Genomic DNA, 16,128 nt, shown 5'->3' with positions numbered 1-16,128 from the left:
TCAGCGTTTTGTTCTGCCTTGCGAGTCGCAGGTTTTAGTCCACTATCACTCACTTCGAATAAAGCTAAATGGTGTACACATCCAAGTACCAACTATTTATTTCCAATCAAGTATTGAGGGTCCTCAAGTAAATTAGAAATTATGACCCTCAGCTTCATCTTTCTCGGCCATAACCCTAAATCCACAGAACACCTAAACAAAAAACATTTTGAAACATCCCGCTTTCTCTATATAAAGGATTCTGAAGTATTTACTTACCTGATGCAATATTAATCCAATTAGTCTGTGAAAAATCTAATATTAACCACACTGCGCACGTATGTCACGCATGAATCTTTTCGCTGTAATGGCGGCGTCATGTAGAAATACGAAAATTAAAACGCAAATATTGACAAGATGCATAGTCAGTAGTACTACAAAGCATAGTGGGCTGAAAAACACTATATGCCAATGGTGTTTCCGACAAGAGTCACGTTCACATTAACAATGTATTTAGTTATTATAACATTTGCATTCCCATAACTATTATATAATTTGTCATCGTGACTTATTACAATATTGTAAAGAGAACAATCAAACGAAAAGTAATCATGACATTAATAATGGTTATATCTAGCATTTTCGTATTTTCATTTTTACTTTTACATAGTCACGTCAATAAAAATTGTCATCTCAAAACTGACGTTGAACTAGTCTATAAGGCGATTTATACTATTCCATTGTTATTTTTGAGATGGTAAATATTGTTGCAGTAACTATATTCGAAACATCATAAATACTAGAAGCATAGTGAAGCAGTAATCATTTTTTCTAGTATTACAGACGATACAGAAGTTTAGTATCATCGATCTCATGGTCATTACTACTATTTTGTTGAATAGTTGATGCAACCAGAAAAGTCTGGTCATACATACCATAACTTTTTTCTCAGTGTACGGTTTGTTTTCAAAATATAATAGGAGTCATTTAAAGTGCTGCCTGTGGAAGCGGTTGCCAAAATTCTAGTGTTGAAATCATCATAAAGGGAGTGTTGCCGTTTTGACTGATTTTCACTCTTCGTCTCTTTCCCTATTCTCTTTGATTTTGAACATGTCTTCAAATATAATAATAACTGTCTTCGTTTGTCTTCGCTGACCAGAGTTCTGAATCGGTTTTTGGTTTTGAGCCCGAATCCGGACAGATTTCCGAATGAATTTGTCTAAAAATGTAAAATCTGTATTAACAGCATTTTGAATGTCTTCAAAATGAAAACATGACATCTCTGTCTGTCAGTGTCATTCCAATCGAGCACAAGACCTACCAATGGCCCTCGTTCAAGAATGATTTTCTGCGGGTAGAGTATCGTGCTCGATTGGAATGACACAGACAGATAAATAGTAAACAAACGATAAAAATGGCGAGTCTTTATCCAGCGGCTTTAATTTCACTGTAAACAAGTTTACCTTTTTTAATAAAGTTTCATCCGCCATTTAGACCCAGGGACCCGAAAATAAGTGGTTTTGAAAATTTGAAGATGTACCAGAATTCCACTTTCTGACGGGACTGGACAGAATGCCGAATCGTATTTCGAATGGCTTGACCTTAACTCCAACTCAATCGGTTGTTGCATTTGAGCTAGAATCGATACTGAATCTGTTCAGGATTCGGAACCGGCTCTGTAATTCCCTCTAAGAACGGTTGGTTTCAAATTCGTCCAATGAAGGACGTTCGTTGGACCAATTTGGACAACGTCCAAATAACCGTTCAACAAACGTCCATCATTGGACTCGTGTTGAACGATTTTGAAACAATTTTTTGGACGTCTCAGTAGGTTGTTTGACTGGGGCCCTACCCTCTAAGAGCGGTTGGTTTTTAAAATCGCCCACTGAGACGCTCACAAAATTGTTTCAAAATCGTTCAACGCGGATCCAACGATGGACGTATATTGAACGATTATTTGAACGTCATCCAGCGTTGGTCCAACGAACGTCCTTCATTGGACGATTTTGACCATTCTTAGAGGACGCCCAATGAAGATGTTCGTTGGACATCATCCAAATAACCGTTCAAGAGGCGTCCATCGTTGACCCCGTGTTGAACGCCTTTGAAACAATATTTGTAAGGATTTTCAGAGGGTAGGGGGATCTTTGAAAATTAACCCCCCCCCAGTCAATCCGGATGGAACACGACTACCCAGTTAAGCTCAGCCGGAAAATTAATCGGAATGCTGGCTGGTTCTAATTCGCATTTCGTCTCCAGTGACACAACCGATTCTAGATGGAATCGGTTGTGTCAAAGGCCTTAGTAAAAACGTACGCAAAGGTGTGCAGAGAGTAAGGCCAAAAAAGTCTACCTTTGGAGCAAAATCAAAATCCAGCTTTGCTGCAGAGATATCAGAGATGGATTCCAATTGTGCTCGATAGGTAGACTTTTTTTTGACTTCACTCTTTGCGCAACTGCTCTCTATGAACTGTGGGTTGTGTTACTGGAGCCGGACTACGAATTACAATCCGCCAGAATTCCGGCTGCTGATTTCAGCGAGAATTCCGGCCCGATTGCAACAAACGATTCACCACGCTCCAACCCGGTCAAACCATTCGGAATTTGATTCGGAATCCTGAATGGAGTCAGTATGGATTCCAAATCAAATGCAACAACCGATTCTGAGTCGGAATAGGTTGTTGCACTTGATTTGGAATCCATAATGACTCTATTAAGAAATCCGAACCGGTTCCGGAATGAGTTTAACTGGGAATTGTTTAAACCGATGGCGCCCTCTAAGAACGGTTGGTTTCAAAATCGTCCAATGAAGGACGTTCGTTGGACCAATTCGGACAACGTCCAAATAACCGTTCAACAAACGTCCATCGTTGGACCCGTGTTGAACGATTTTGAAACAATTTTTTGGACGTCTCAGTGGGCGTATGAATACCCCCTAAGAAATGTTTGTTTCAAAAGCGTTCATTGAAAGTTGGATCAACGTTGGACGACGTTCAACTGACGCCCAGTATTGGATCCGTGTTGGAAGTGTCAAATTTTAAGTAAAAGTAACATATCGCCAAATGATTTATTGCCTTCAATGGTGCTACCGGTTTCGGCTTATAATCTATTATTTTATTTGAGCCGGAATTTCGGCAGAAACCAAAATTAGCGTTCATCAAAATAATGCATTATAGTAATTTTACGTACGAAAACGTAAGTATTATTTAAGACTGATGTATCGAAAAAGACCAAAAAAGTACATTACTTAATGATACTATTGACATTATACAGCCGCATAGAATGAAATACAAATATTATCATCGTTATTATGCTTCTTTCGGAAAAGCTACCAAGTACTCACCAAAATCGCTCAACAGTCATTTTGTTCCAATTAGTGATAGAAAATAGACAAAATATATTCACCTCCATCATTTCTGTGTGCCTCCTTATCTCTAATCCGCGTGTTTCTGTTTGGGAAAATAAATAACTCGAACCGCAACCCATCAATACAGCTCCGATCCCGACCCGAAACTGAAAATAATACGTTTCACGTGTGCGCGCTTCCAGGGCAAGCAAAAGGCTTTCCAGGAAAGAAGGGAGAAGAAGAAAAATCTGCTCAATGAGGTGTGATATTCTGCTTGGCAAACTCTGTTTACGCCTCGCAGCGTTTTACTGGTTGATAAATAGACGGAGAAAAGAAAAGTGTGCCGGCAGGCAAACTCTAAACATGACTTTGGGAGATCCAGAACTTGTGAAGTACCGAATACACTTAAGCAAATAAGGTTTGTTCCAGTACTCCGGAGTAAACAGGGAGTCGTTCCTGTATTCGCTACTTCACTTTTTTGTCGCTTCTGATACCCAGTTAAACTCATTCCGGAACTGGTTCGGATTTCTGAATGGAGTCATTATGGATTCCAAATCAAATGCAACAACCGATTCCGACTAAATCGGTTTCAGAATCGGTTTTTGCATTTGATTTGGAATCCATACTGACTCCATTCAGGATTCCGAATCAAATTCCGAATGGTTTGACCGGGTAGCTTCCGAGAATATTGAATCAAGTACTGGATACTGGAACAAACCTATTATTTGCGAAGTAGGTACCTTTTCTATGTGCAGGAATACATACGGGTGATGTGTTGGCATTTAGCACCACATACCGTATGGATATGTAAACCGATACGGATCATTGCAAAAATCGGAAACGAATGACTGAAGGCGTTTTAAGTTGTATGTGCAGGGCCGTTGGAGAAGCAACCGACCTTACCATGGCAAATTATTACGCTTGATTTATGTTGCATGGTTTAGAAAAAGTAATCAATCTTTGGGTGGAGCGTGATTCGGTTTAGCAAGAGTATAGGCATTATGTAGGCGGAAAATTGCTCTAGACTACGTGGAATCATTCATTCAGTGTGCAACAAGAACACATGGTTTAAACGTAGGAAAGAGAGGTTCCGAATAAAATATACTAGGTGGGCAATATGTTCCGCAATGTTGGTCCTGAGCTCTACGGAAATTTAATTGATTGCAATTTAGTCATCAATTCATAAGTAGTTTTAGTCATTTTCGATGCAGCTGACGTTAAGGAGGCGTAGATGATTTTTTTATTTTTCTCATGTGAATAATAAATATAAATAAAAGCTATCACCTCAATTCAACTACCACTCTAAATATTGGCTGGAAATGAACTGGAATTCTGGCTAGTTCTAGCTAGTATTCCGGCTCCAGTGACAACCGATTCGAACTAGAATCGGTTGTGCCACTGGAGCCGGAATACGAATTAGAACCAGCCAGCATTCCCGGTCAAACCATTCGGAATTTGATTCGGAATCCTGAATGGAGTCATTATGGATTCCAAATCAAATGCAACAACCGATTCTGAGTCGGAATCGGTTGTTGCATTTGATTTAGAATCCAGAGTTTTTAATAGTAGAGTTGCGTAAAGAGGATTGGCAACATTGGACCAATCATTGGTCTTTTTTAAATTTTGGCAACCTTTTATTTTTAGTTAAATTTCAAATGGCTTAACCCGAACGCTTCAGTTAGAAGTTAACTTTGTGCATTTAAAAATTTAAAATTAAGTGTTTAGTTTTATTTTGTAAAAATCGGTACGATAAATAACATCGTATAAAGAATTTAAGCTTTTTCCGGTTCTCAACTGATCCGCAACTAAGAACGAAATGCATTGATTTTTGCCGCTTGCCGTCTGATTGGGGTGTGACAAAAAACAGTCGAATTTGCAGCGTAAGATAAATTTGAAACAGTTACATATGTATAAGTGGAATGCATACACAAATTTGTCAAAATTTTAGCTGCACTTTAACTATGAGAAATACTTTCATATTTCCACTGTCGGTGGAAGAGCTGTTCCGGTGTTTAAAATAGTGCCAAATTTGAATATCAGTGAACATATATTTTTTAATAATTGTCATTAAGCAAAATATTAACATTATTTAAATGTTAATATTACATAATTGAATTTTTTCTCATAATTATAATCACATAATAACGATACTCCCCACGCATTCGAGCATTGTTATTCTTCGTGTCCGATAGGTAGACGTTTTGAGTGTTCAATAGGTACACGCTACCAGAAAATAACCTACAGAATAAGTTCTTTTAACTTAAATTTAGGTACTTTGGAGCTGTGCGTCGCTTTCGCACTTATTAGTGTTGTCAAAAACAAAACGAGAGATTCGACTCAGTCGAGGACTTCCGTGCAGTAAGGTACTTATAAGTTGTTTAGGGTATACTCAAAATTAGGTAAATTCAACTTAAATTTAAGTAAATTAAACTCAAGGTTGAGTTATTATTTTTGCCGTAGTTAAATGGAAACTACCTTCAACACGATTTACCTAATTTTACCTTCCTGCACGATACCACGAGATTGAGTCAAAAGTACTGAATTTTAGGTAGTTTTTCGGTGGCGTGTAGATTTGCTTCAGTCTTTGCGCAACTGTTCTTTAAAAACTGTGTTAGAATCCATAATGACTCCATTCAGAAATCCGAACCGGTTCCGAAATGAGTTTAACTGGGTTCCGGCTCATTTTCCCGCTGAACTTAACCGGTCAGGACCCCTTTTCCCAATCACCAAATTTTCTGGCGGAGACCGCTCTGCAACATTTCTGTTAGTCTTGGTTTGGCAGCCCTGTCAGATATTTGCGCGTATCGTGTCGGGTTAGTTGAGCTAGGGCGAACTCGGTTTCGCTCGCGTTTTCTGGCAAATTTTAACTTATGACATAAACTGTGCAAAGATCCTGGCAATTCCTACCTGGTATAATTTAGCACGAATCGAGCAAAACATCTGACAAACATGTGGCAGGAAGCGTACAGAGATCTTGGCCGCACATTCCTGGCTGGATTCTGGATAAAAGTGAGCAGCATCGGAAACGGTTGTTGCATTTGAGCGAATTATTTGCCAGAATTCTCGCAAAAATCGCGCAAAATGCTCGCAGAAACTCTGCCAGCATCAATTTCGCTTTGCTCAACTTTTGCTAATTTTCTGCTTGCCACGGCGACTAGGTTGCTGGGTTAACTGTCAAAGTTGATAACCCATGCGGCTAAAACCATTGTCATGTAAAACCAATATAGATACCCACTGAGAAGTCCAAAAAATGTTTCAAAGTCTGAGTCCAACAATGGACGTCTGTTAAACGGTTATTTGGACGTAGTCCAACGAATGTCCTTTATTAGACGTTTTTGAAACTAACCGTTCTAAGGGTCAAACAAAAACGTGTTGACTTTTTCTTAGAAAATCAATCAAAAAGCGCTCTGAAACTTTGGGCATATTTATTATCATCACAGATAGCCTATATTTACGCTAGAACAAAATAATTTAAAGCCTGTGTCTATTGTCATAGACACAGTTGTTTGAATGCTCGTAGTTCGACAGTCCTTGCCCGGCTGTATGACCGGATGTCGGATTTCGAATCGGCTTTGTGATCGGTCTAAGCGACCTGCTATTTGAAGCAGTCCATCTTGGAATGTAGGTCGGAGGATACGAGCGGTCAAATTTCGACCCGCTTCACGTTCGACGAGAAAAAATATAATATTGTACATTTCATTGGAAACGAGCCATTCAATCATTTTGAGGCGACGAATTGAATTGGCGCATTTGATAATAAATGCTGAAAAACGTAGAAAAATATGTGTTACCCAAGTTTAATGTGTGCTAATTATTTACTTTTATTGAATTTATTAATAAAACTTACTAAAACTGTTCTTCTAAAGTTTCAGGTTTTCGTATGTTTTGTTTACAATACGGTTTTTACACAAAATTGCACAACTTTTTATTAAAGTGTCATTCATCTCATAAGAAATACATTGCGACGAATCGTGCGCCGAATAGTGCTACGAAGCTTGCTGCGACGAAAAATAATATTTTCACGACTTTCAATTCCGTTAAACCTGAATCTGGACACGCAGCAGGCGAAAGAAATGAAAGTGATCAATTTTCATAATTTCAATCTCGGCAAATCTAGATCTAGAGACGCCGCGCGCGGCAAAAGCTAATAGAATGAGCAGACGAGGGGTTCAGGACCGCGTCACCAGAGTTTGTTTCCACTCCGCATCTCGAGTAGCTGGCTACGGGAAGCAGCACTTTCTAACAATATATATTTCCAAACATCTTCAGAAAAAAAATTATTCATTTTCTGCGAAAATGAAACACGTTCTTGTTTGACATCATAGGTTTTACTTGACAATGGTTTTAGCCACAGGGGTAGGCTAACATTTGATCAATGTATTTAGGGCATTGTTAGATTTCTATTGGTTGTTTCTCATGCGGATTTTTGCCAACGGTGTTTAAATTTTTTTGATGCTTTAATGTGTGCCTTGCTTGTAATTTAATTATCAAACAAATTTTCAAAAAATGTATTTACAACCGTATAGATTCACATGCTGTTTAAATATCATTACTTTTCGCCTAAAGAATTTAAATGCCGCTGTATGTGGTAAAAATATTATAAACTCCAATAGCTCGTCCACAACAATAACAAGCTTAAAGTGCTTTTCAATGGAGAGAGTTTTAAATACAGTATGGAAATGCTCATTCATTGGTTCCGGCAGTCAACAAAGTAAACAACTCAATGAAGCCGTACAAATCGCGAACTCACCGAGAAAATGCTATTATACACTTCGTAGTTAACGGAATCCCACCCGGAGGACTCCGGGTAATCGTTGAACTAGGGATGCTGGGAAAAAACCTGCCTACCTGACTAATATGCCTTCCTGACAATCTTTGTTGCTTCGTAGGGACAATCCCAGTTCCAGCGAGGAAGAAAACGAAAAGGCACCCATGTACTTTTCTCACTTTTTATATACCCCGGACCAAGAGGCTTCCGATAAATATACACGTAAATCCCCTTTAATACCGTTCTTTTCCCAGGCTTAATTCTACAGAGAAATACTCTTCCCACCATCCTACCCCCATGCTTCCATCGAAAACTGGGTACGTCTCGAAGCATAACTAGCTGATGATAGGCCTTGCCCAATGACTGAGGGACCAGGGCAGTACGATGGAAAAGCTATAGGGAGATGCGTGAACCATCCATCGTAAATATCAGCTAACGGCGTGCAATGACCACAGTACCATGCGGAATAGGATTTTCCGGAAGCTTCTTATCTGCTCTTTTGTATTTTCATCAAAGCTTGCCATTCACGGCACTCCAGTCGAGATTCCAGCTGCCAGGATGGATATCAAATTGATTTCACGTATCTTATGAATGAGTCCGTGTTGATATCGAAGCAAACCAATCGATTTGTCTCTTGAGTTTGACCAAATCCGGTGACAGAAAGCACTCAACAGATTTATTTGCCGGCCAATAATCAATCGATGACCATCTTGATGCCCCGCGGGTGCGGTGGTGGGAAACGTTTTGGTATCAGCTTCTACCGCCAATGTAATTAGCACGGTCCTTTCAGCTTCTCTGACAAATTAATTTGATCTATTGTCTGAGAATTAATGCGATTAATGCGACACAATGTTTAGTTTCGGATTATTTAATTTGAAAATTGATTCTAAATAATTCCATGCTGAGTAACGACGATAACCATTCTAACTCAGCAACATCAGCGCTAGTTCCGAAAGACGAACAGTGGTAGGCATTATTCCTTTGTCAATATTGTCGTGTGATAAGCATCATTTCTTTTGTGCTGGACTGTTTCTTTCGTCGTTCCGGATCCATATACCGTTCCATTTCCGAACAACAGCTAGCTGCGGAATAGAAAAATGTTGTACTTAAATTGTAACTAACGTCAAGCAGCAGGTCACAAAAGAAATAAAATAGAATCAAGGACGGTTTCATCTTTGGGCGCAAAACTTTCCAGAGCTGTAATTTGTTCTTATGGGTCGGTAAATAGAAAAGTATCACCACTTATGTCGTGCCCTCTTCGACTCACCACGAGTAATATCTGGATTGGTTGTATGTTTGTATGTCATGTATGTATTGAGAAAGCACAACGATACCAAATGAGAAACGATTTTTTCCAATAAGAAAAAGGAACGAAAACATCATTGGGATTTATGTGGTCACAATCCACATTCGTTGTTACTTACGTTATTATCATCGATGTAGTTATCGTTCTTCCATGGTAGACCTTTGATTATTATTGGATTGAACACAGGTGGGATAACTGTGGACAATATTCGTAAAACACAATCAAAGTTTGTTACTGTGGCTGTTTGAATGGATGCTCTTAGTGTTACAACTGAGGTTAAAGATAAGTAATCCTTTTTTTCTTGAATGTAAAAAATTAGAAATGAAAATTATTTTATTAAATTGAATTACAACCTTGACCTGGGCACAGAGAACAGACATCCATGATCGAACAAAAATATTTGAAAAACCTGTGTAAACATTTGAATTAATATAGATCAACACTAGCGCCGCCACACCAACCTATCCCAACTATCCATCAAATCCATTCAGGAAACGGTTCGAAATCCTGAATGGATTCAGTATGGAATCTTGCTCAAAGAAAACAACCGATTCCGACTCTATCGGTTGATGCATTTGAGCTGAAATTCATACTGGAAGTCCGAACCGGTTCCAGGCTAGTTTGACTGCCCACTGAGACGTCCAAAAAATTGTTTCAAAGTCGTTCAACACAGATCCAACGATGGACGTTCGTTGAACGGTTATTTGGACGTTGTCCAAATTGGTCCAACGAACGTCCTTCATTGAACGATTTTGAAACCAACTGTTCTTAGAGGGTGGGTAGAGGAATAGCCGCCGTCAATTCAGTCGAACTCAGCTACAAAAAAACATGACAGTAGCGCACCTGGTTTGGATATCCCAACTACCTTCGAAACCGTTAGAGATTTTACACAAGTTGAATGCTGAAGATGGACGTCTGTTCTCTGTGACCTGGGTTAACTGTTAAAAAATCTAACCCATATTTTCGTAAAAAAAAATCAATTAAAAATCGGTCGGAGGGTTTAAGGTGTATTATTAGATATAGAAAACACAGTGCCTTAATATGTAGATGTGCCCTTAATATGTAGATGACACAGATAATTGAGCTTGCCCATCGAAAAACCGAAAAAAAATGTTTTGGAACCATCCAACACAGGTCCAATAATGGTCGCCTTCTGAACGATCTATTAGGCAATTCATGAGACGTTTCTGATCAGCTGATTATTTATTGTTTACATATTCTGACGTTACTCCGAGGGGTGCGACGTTCAACAATATCGTTGATTCGATTCAACATCAAACGAATCGGACTAACGAAAGATGTTAGTCGGACGAGTTTTTCTGTTCGCAGGAGTAGACCTGTTGACAGAACCCACCGCTGAATTGTCAAACAAACGTCTAATGGATTGCCTAATTGGACGTGGCACAACGTTGGTCTAACAAAAGACCTGCTTAGGACGATTTTGAAACATCGATCTCTTAGACGTGGCAGTAAAAAAACCAGTCACTCTGACTTAAAACGAAATGAATTTCGAGTGCTCACAAGCCCATCTGCAGAGGAAGAACTTGATTGAATTTCGCTAGGATTCCCACTGAGAAGTTCTTTCAAATTCTTTCAACATGGGACGTCTCTTGAACGGTTATTTGGGCGTCGTCCAACGTTAGACCAACAAACGTTCTTAATTGGACGATTTTAAAACCAACCGTTCTTAGAGGGTTAGAGCACCGGATAAGCGAAGTTCATCCGGAATCGGTTGCATTTGAGCGAGAATTCTGGCAGAAATCCTCTGGAATTCTAATACGAATTCTGATAGAAAATGCTTCGTCCACCGTGTAAAATCCAAAATAAAATACTCGAGCCAGATTGGATTGACTATGAATCGGTTCGTTCATTCTCAGTTAAACCTACAGGCACTTTTTACACAGCCTAGCGAAGTATTAAAAATTGCAGCCAAACGGACTGTTAAAAAGTGCAGCCAAACGAGCATGAGGGTTTTGTGAAGGGAAATAGAGGAGGAAGCCCATACAAAGCTTCCCACTGAGACGTCCAAAAATTGTTTCAAAATCGTTCAACACGGGTCCAACGATGGACGTTCGTTGAACAGTTATTTGGACGTCGTCCAAATTGGTCCAACGAACGTCCTTCATTGGACTATATTGAAATCAACCGTTCTTAGAGGGTTATGGGATCTTCCGTGACGCCAGTTTACATCCAGGGTTGCTAGTTTTACTGTTTTTGTCTTCGCAAGTCTGTGTATAAAGAGTCTATAGTTATTCCCATTCCCGAACCGGTTGGGAAATGAATGAATTCATTCCCACTTAAGCTGTGACACAACCGATTCTAGTTAGAATCGGTTGTGTCACTGGAGCCGGCCTACGAAACTGGAACCAGCCAGAATTCCAGTTCATTTCCGGCTGGACTTTCCTGGGTTATGGATTTCAGCTCAAATGCACCAACCGATTCCATCTCATTCGGTTTCGGAATCGGTTGTAGCATTGGAGTCGCAATACTGACTGGAACCAGCCGGAATTTCGGTTCATTTCCGGCTGAACTTTACTGGGTGTCTTCACATCTGTGATCAGCTCAAATACAACAACCGATTCCAATTCAATCGGTTCCGTAATCGGTTGTTTTGTTGTATTTGAGGTGGAATCCATATAAAATCCATTCAAAATTCCAAATCTATTACCATGGTTTGATCGAGCGGTTCTGCACGAAGTTTTACCGGAATCAGGTTAAATTATCCCCTACCCACTGAGATTCTCACAGAAATTTGAACGTTCCATAGACTTTCCCATCGATTAATTCGGCTTGTGTCAGCACGATCGACCAACTATGTAACCAATAAATCGGTCGATTGTTACACCGACTCTTATCGTCATTTTGGTCGGTCACAGGAAATTTTCTATGGGGTTTCTCCATAGAAAAATCTCCCGATTCTCCCACCGACTAAATCGGTTTGCGTCGGCACAATCGGCCGACTATGTCACCAATTAATCGATCGGTTATTGCACCGACTCTTATAGAATTTTAGCATGGGCGTGTACCGACGCGACAACCAATTAAATATGACCGACGAAGTCTGTTGAAATCGGTCTATTCCAACCAATTGAATCGGTCGATTAGTTGGTAGTTTAAAACTGGAACCAGATTAAATCTTGCTATTGACGGAAATTCTTCACCGACGAAATCCGAAACTTAGTCGGTTAATTATTAATCGGTCGACCTCGAAGCACCCAATTACGTCGGTCATTTGGGAAATTTATCAAGTGTCAAATTTTCTATGTGGTTCCCAGTTTACCGACCACGTGTTTTGAGGTCAACCGAATAATAAACCGTTTGAGATGGGTTTCGACAGTGAACAATTTTCGGCAACATATTTAGTTCCGTCCCGAAAAAACGTGGCCACGTATTTTTCACCTCATAAAATCCCAACGACTTCGGTTGGGATTGAACCTACACCCACTGGCATGAGAAGCCCTCACGCTTATCACTCAATCACCATCTCCGTTATTAATCCAATGTTTTACGGCATCCATTACATCGTTCAACTTTGTTGGACTTTTTCCAAAACAAATTATTAAACCAGGTCGAAATTTACAGTTCATCATGAGACTTTCGTCTTCCAACGATGTCATTCCCCAAGGTGACGCATAATAGGAATTAATTTTTCAGCAGACTCAGCCATGAAATACCTTTATCACCACCCAGCAAGACACGAGCAAAATGTCAAAGAAAAAGCTAGTCTAAAATCTTTTATAACTCGCAGCATTTCGACGGCATGTAGTAGTATTGTGCTTGCGTTCAACCTTGCGAGAAGAGTAATGATTTGGGTAGGTGTCTGCCATTAAGATGTTCATGCGATTGATGTACTTATATCCTGTTCGTTGTTGAGCATTTGCGAAGATTATTAACATTCTAGGGTTATAATTTGTATCTTTCGTTATAATGTTTCTGAAACGCATGACAAACTGTGGGTTAGCCGGCCTAAATTGCAGTGATAAAAACAATTAAGGAAACATATAAACACTCGACGCATTGCTGCTCTTGATGAAACTTTCCTTTAATCTTTTTCTCGTATTTCCCTCAGGTAAACTGATAATCTAAAATTCACCATCAATTACGCCAAGAACCCCACCGTATAATAGCCACCATGTTCCCTGAACCAGAAATGTGATCCGCACTAGAATAATGAGACCCTCCCACAACTGGCTAATCATCGTAACCGCTGTTATCACACTTTACTATTATTTTTTCGCCATGACGATGGTGAGCTGCTCTCGAACATCTGTCCCCTACGGTGATAGTGAAAGTAAGAATTTCGCAGGATTAATTATTTTCCTAGTAGTCTATTGTTAACCAGGATATGGAACTTGTTTGTTTCAGCAGTAATGAAACTGACACAAAGTTCAGCGGGTTCAGATGTCCGGTTGCGATGCGGAATCAAAGAGTACCATGCGGATCACATGAACTCTTCCGACGTGCAGTGGTACTTCAAAGTGAGTTTGGGTGGTCGGAAATTAACCCTAAATAGAGTGTTTCAATGTAATGTCATTTTTTCAGCCCTGCGGTGAGGGAACCAATCGCACATCTTGCCATAACCGCAACTTACTAGACCAAACCCCGTGGCGATCAATCGACTGCGACGGGAAACGGTGCCGAGTGACACTGTTCATCAAAAACGCATCCGAGTCCGACTCCGGACTGTACCGCTGTAGTATTCATCCCTATCGAACGGACAACCAGACTCAGTTTGACATTCAGCTGATACGGACCTTTCAACTAGACGTTATCAGTAAGATATGACTTCTATGATCTTTTTAGGGATTAACTTATTCAACTATGTGTACTTCCAGAATCCCTTTTAGACGAAACCGTACCAGCCCCTGAGCTGCTGGATAACCTACCGGCTAACACGACGACCCTGCAGGACTCTCAGATCGTACTACAATGTCGAGTGTACAGCAAAGTCCAACCGTCCATCAAATGGTTCCGTCGAATCAACCTCAACAACCTGCTGGAGGATCACAACTTCAACCAGAACAAATCAATCCGATACCTGGAAAACTTCTACGAGCTTGTACCATCGTCCGGAGAGAAACCACTCTCCGAGGACGTGTACCTGAGCAAACTGATCCTGCACAGTGTCTCCGAGCGGGACATTGGTATCTACGTGTGCGTCGGGATAAACTACGGTGGTGTAAGCACGGCCGATGCGTATGTCAACGTGGTTCACCCGAACGGTACCCCAATCGGTGGTGGCTCAAGTCTGGCTGACCTGATGGTTCTGTTTCTGATTCCACTTGGGCTGGCAGTGATTCCGCTTGTGGTGTGGATATGTTTTATCGTGCTGAAACGACGCAATCAGGCTCCGGTAAGAAAGTCGGAGTTAGAGTCCACACGTGTGACGACTAGTATCAGTGCGGCAGGGAAACAGCATTTACATGGAAGTTTGATTTCCGGACGGGAAACGCCCACACGTTATGCGAAAAAGGCGAGACATAAACGGGATCTTAGCTACGATGGTCCACACTTGTACGAAAAGATTAATATAATGTAGGTTTGAAATAATGCATACACTAGGCGGGTGAATGTAGTGCCAAAGAGATATTTTGTAAATATGTAATGTAATAGAAATATAATTTGTTAAAATAACATGAGTTTGGATTCTTTAAAAAAATAGTTAAAGAATTTTGCTAAATTGATCCTTAGGCAGAAAATTTGATGAAATCACTGTTTACGCGTGAAGAGTACAATACCCCTATATCTTAGTAAGTGGATTGCGTTTCTAATTCTTCTCTAATGGCTTTTTCGTTTTTACCTGGCGCTACACCGGCGTAGTGCATAAAAGAGATAGACTGATTATACCCACAGTTGGAATGAGTGTAGCATCGGCAAGACCGGTTTGGTGCACAATTAAATACGAAAACGACATAGGAATATCTGTACGAACTTGGTAACTTGGACTTGGAGTCAGATATATACAGATGAGACTACGGAGTCAGATATTGATTCGATGTCACTGTTGCGACGGAAACTGCAATCTGTTGACGTTTTCGTTTTTGACAGTGCACTACACTGTCGGTACTCGTACTATACTCAGTCAAACTTGTGTGTAATCAGTCTGTCTCTTTTCTGCACTACACCGGTGTAGTATCAGATAAAAAGGAAAACGCTGAATGATTTCAGTGAGTGTTTTGATATAATTAATAACAACAGTAAGAAATCTAGCGTCCGAGGTATTGTGAATATCACCCTTCGGACTTATTTGGAACATGTTTTTTTACAGTGTCTATCCACAGGCGTAAGCTTCTTCATTGTGCAATAATGTTCCACCAGATAATCGAAGCGATGTCTGAATGGTTGAGTCCAGCGTTGCCAATGTTCCAGATTTATCTGGAATCTTCCTGATTTTTCGCAACTGAACAGACCTTCGTTCAAGCCAGATTTTTTAAATTTTGCCAGATTTTTCCAGATATTTTGAATTCTACGTTACACCCCACCGCGGTTACCATTATGCTAGATTTATCTGAAGCAATTAAGTTTTTTGTATCGATTTTGTTGGCTATTCTCGCAAATTTGAAACTAAGAGAAACGAAAGCAATTAATTTGAAAGATGGATAGGTATTCTAGAGCGATTCAGCTATAAACTTGGAACGGAAAACTAGGACTAGGCAGGCTCATATGCACATGATCAAAAGGAAATGTGAAGAGTCTTTTGCCTTATGCTAAGTAGGAGTTGGGCGTTGC

At 40.0% G+C, this 16,128-nt stretch overlaps 1 protein-coding gene across 3 annotated transcripts in view; it reads left to right on the top strand.

The window, feature by feature from the left end:
- LOC131677352 (fibroblast growth factor receptor-like 1) overlaps positions 1–14,994 on the top strand; it is a 28,663-nt gene extending 13,669 nt beyond the window's left edge. For 2 of the 3 annotated variants that reach the window (XM_058957109.1, XM_058957108.1), the window contains exons 2-5: positions 13,469–13,690; positions 13,765–13,877; positions 13,942–14,173; positions 14,235–14,994. In XM_058957109.1, the coding sequence (XP_058813092.1) occupies positions 13,570–13,690; positions 13,765–13,877; positions 13,942–14,173; positions 14,235–14,938 (1,170 nt within the window). In that variant the 5' untranslated portion in view covers positions 13,469–13,569 and the 3' untranslated portion in view covers positions 14,939–14,994. The remainder of the gene's footprint in view (positions 1–13,468; positions 13,691–13,764; positions 13,878–13,941; positions 14,174–14,234) is intronic. The other variant, XM_058957110.1, reaches the window with a different exon arrangement.
- Positions 14,995–16,128: the final 1,134 nt, after the last annotated feature.

This window comes from Topomyia yanbarensis, chromosome 1, assembly GCF_030247195.1.
Source record: "Topomyia yanbarensis strain Yona2022 chromosome 1, ASM3024719v1, whole genome shotgun sequence".
NCBI lineage: Eukaryota > Metazoa > Arthropoda > Insecta > Diptera > Culicidae > Topomyia > Topomyia yanbarensis.
The sequence above is the reverse complement of the archived record's forward strand: the minus strand, read 5'-3'. Positions and strand labels throughout refer to the sequence as shown.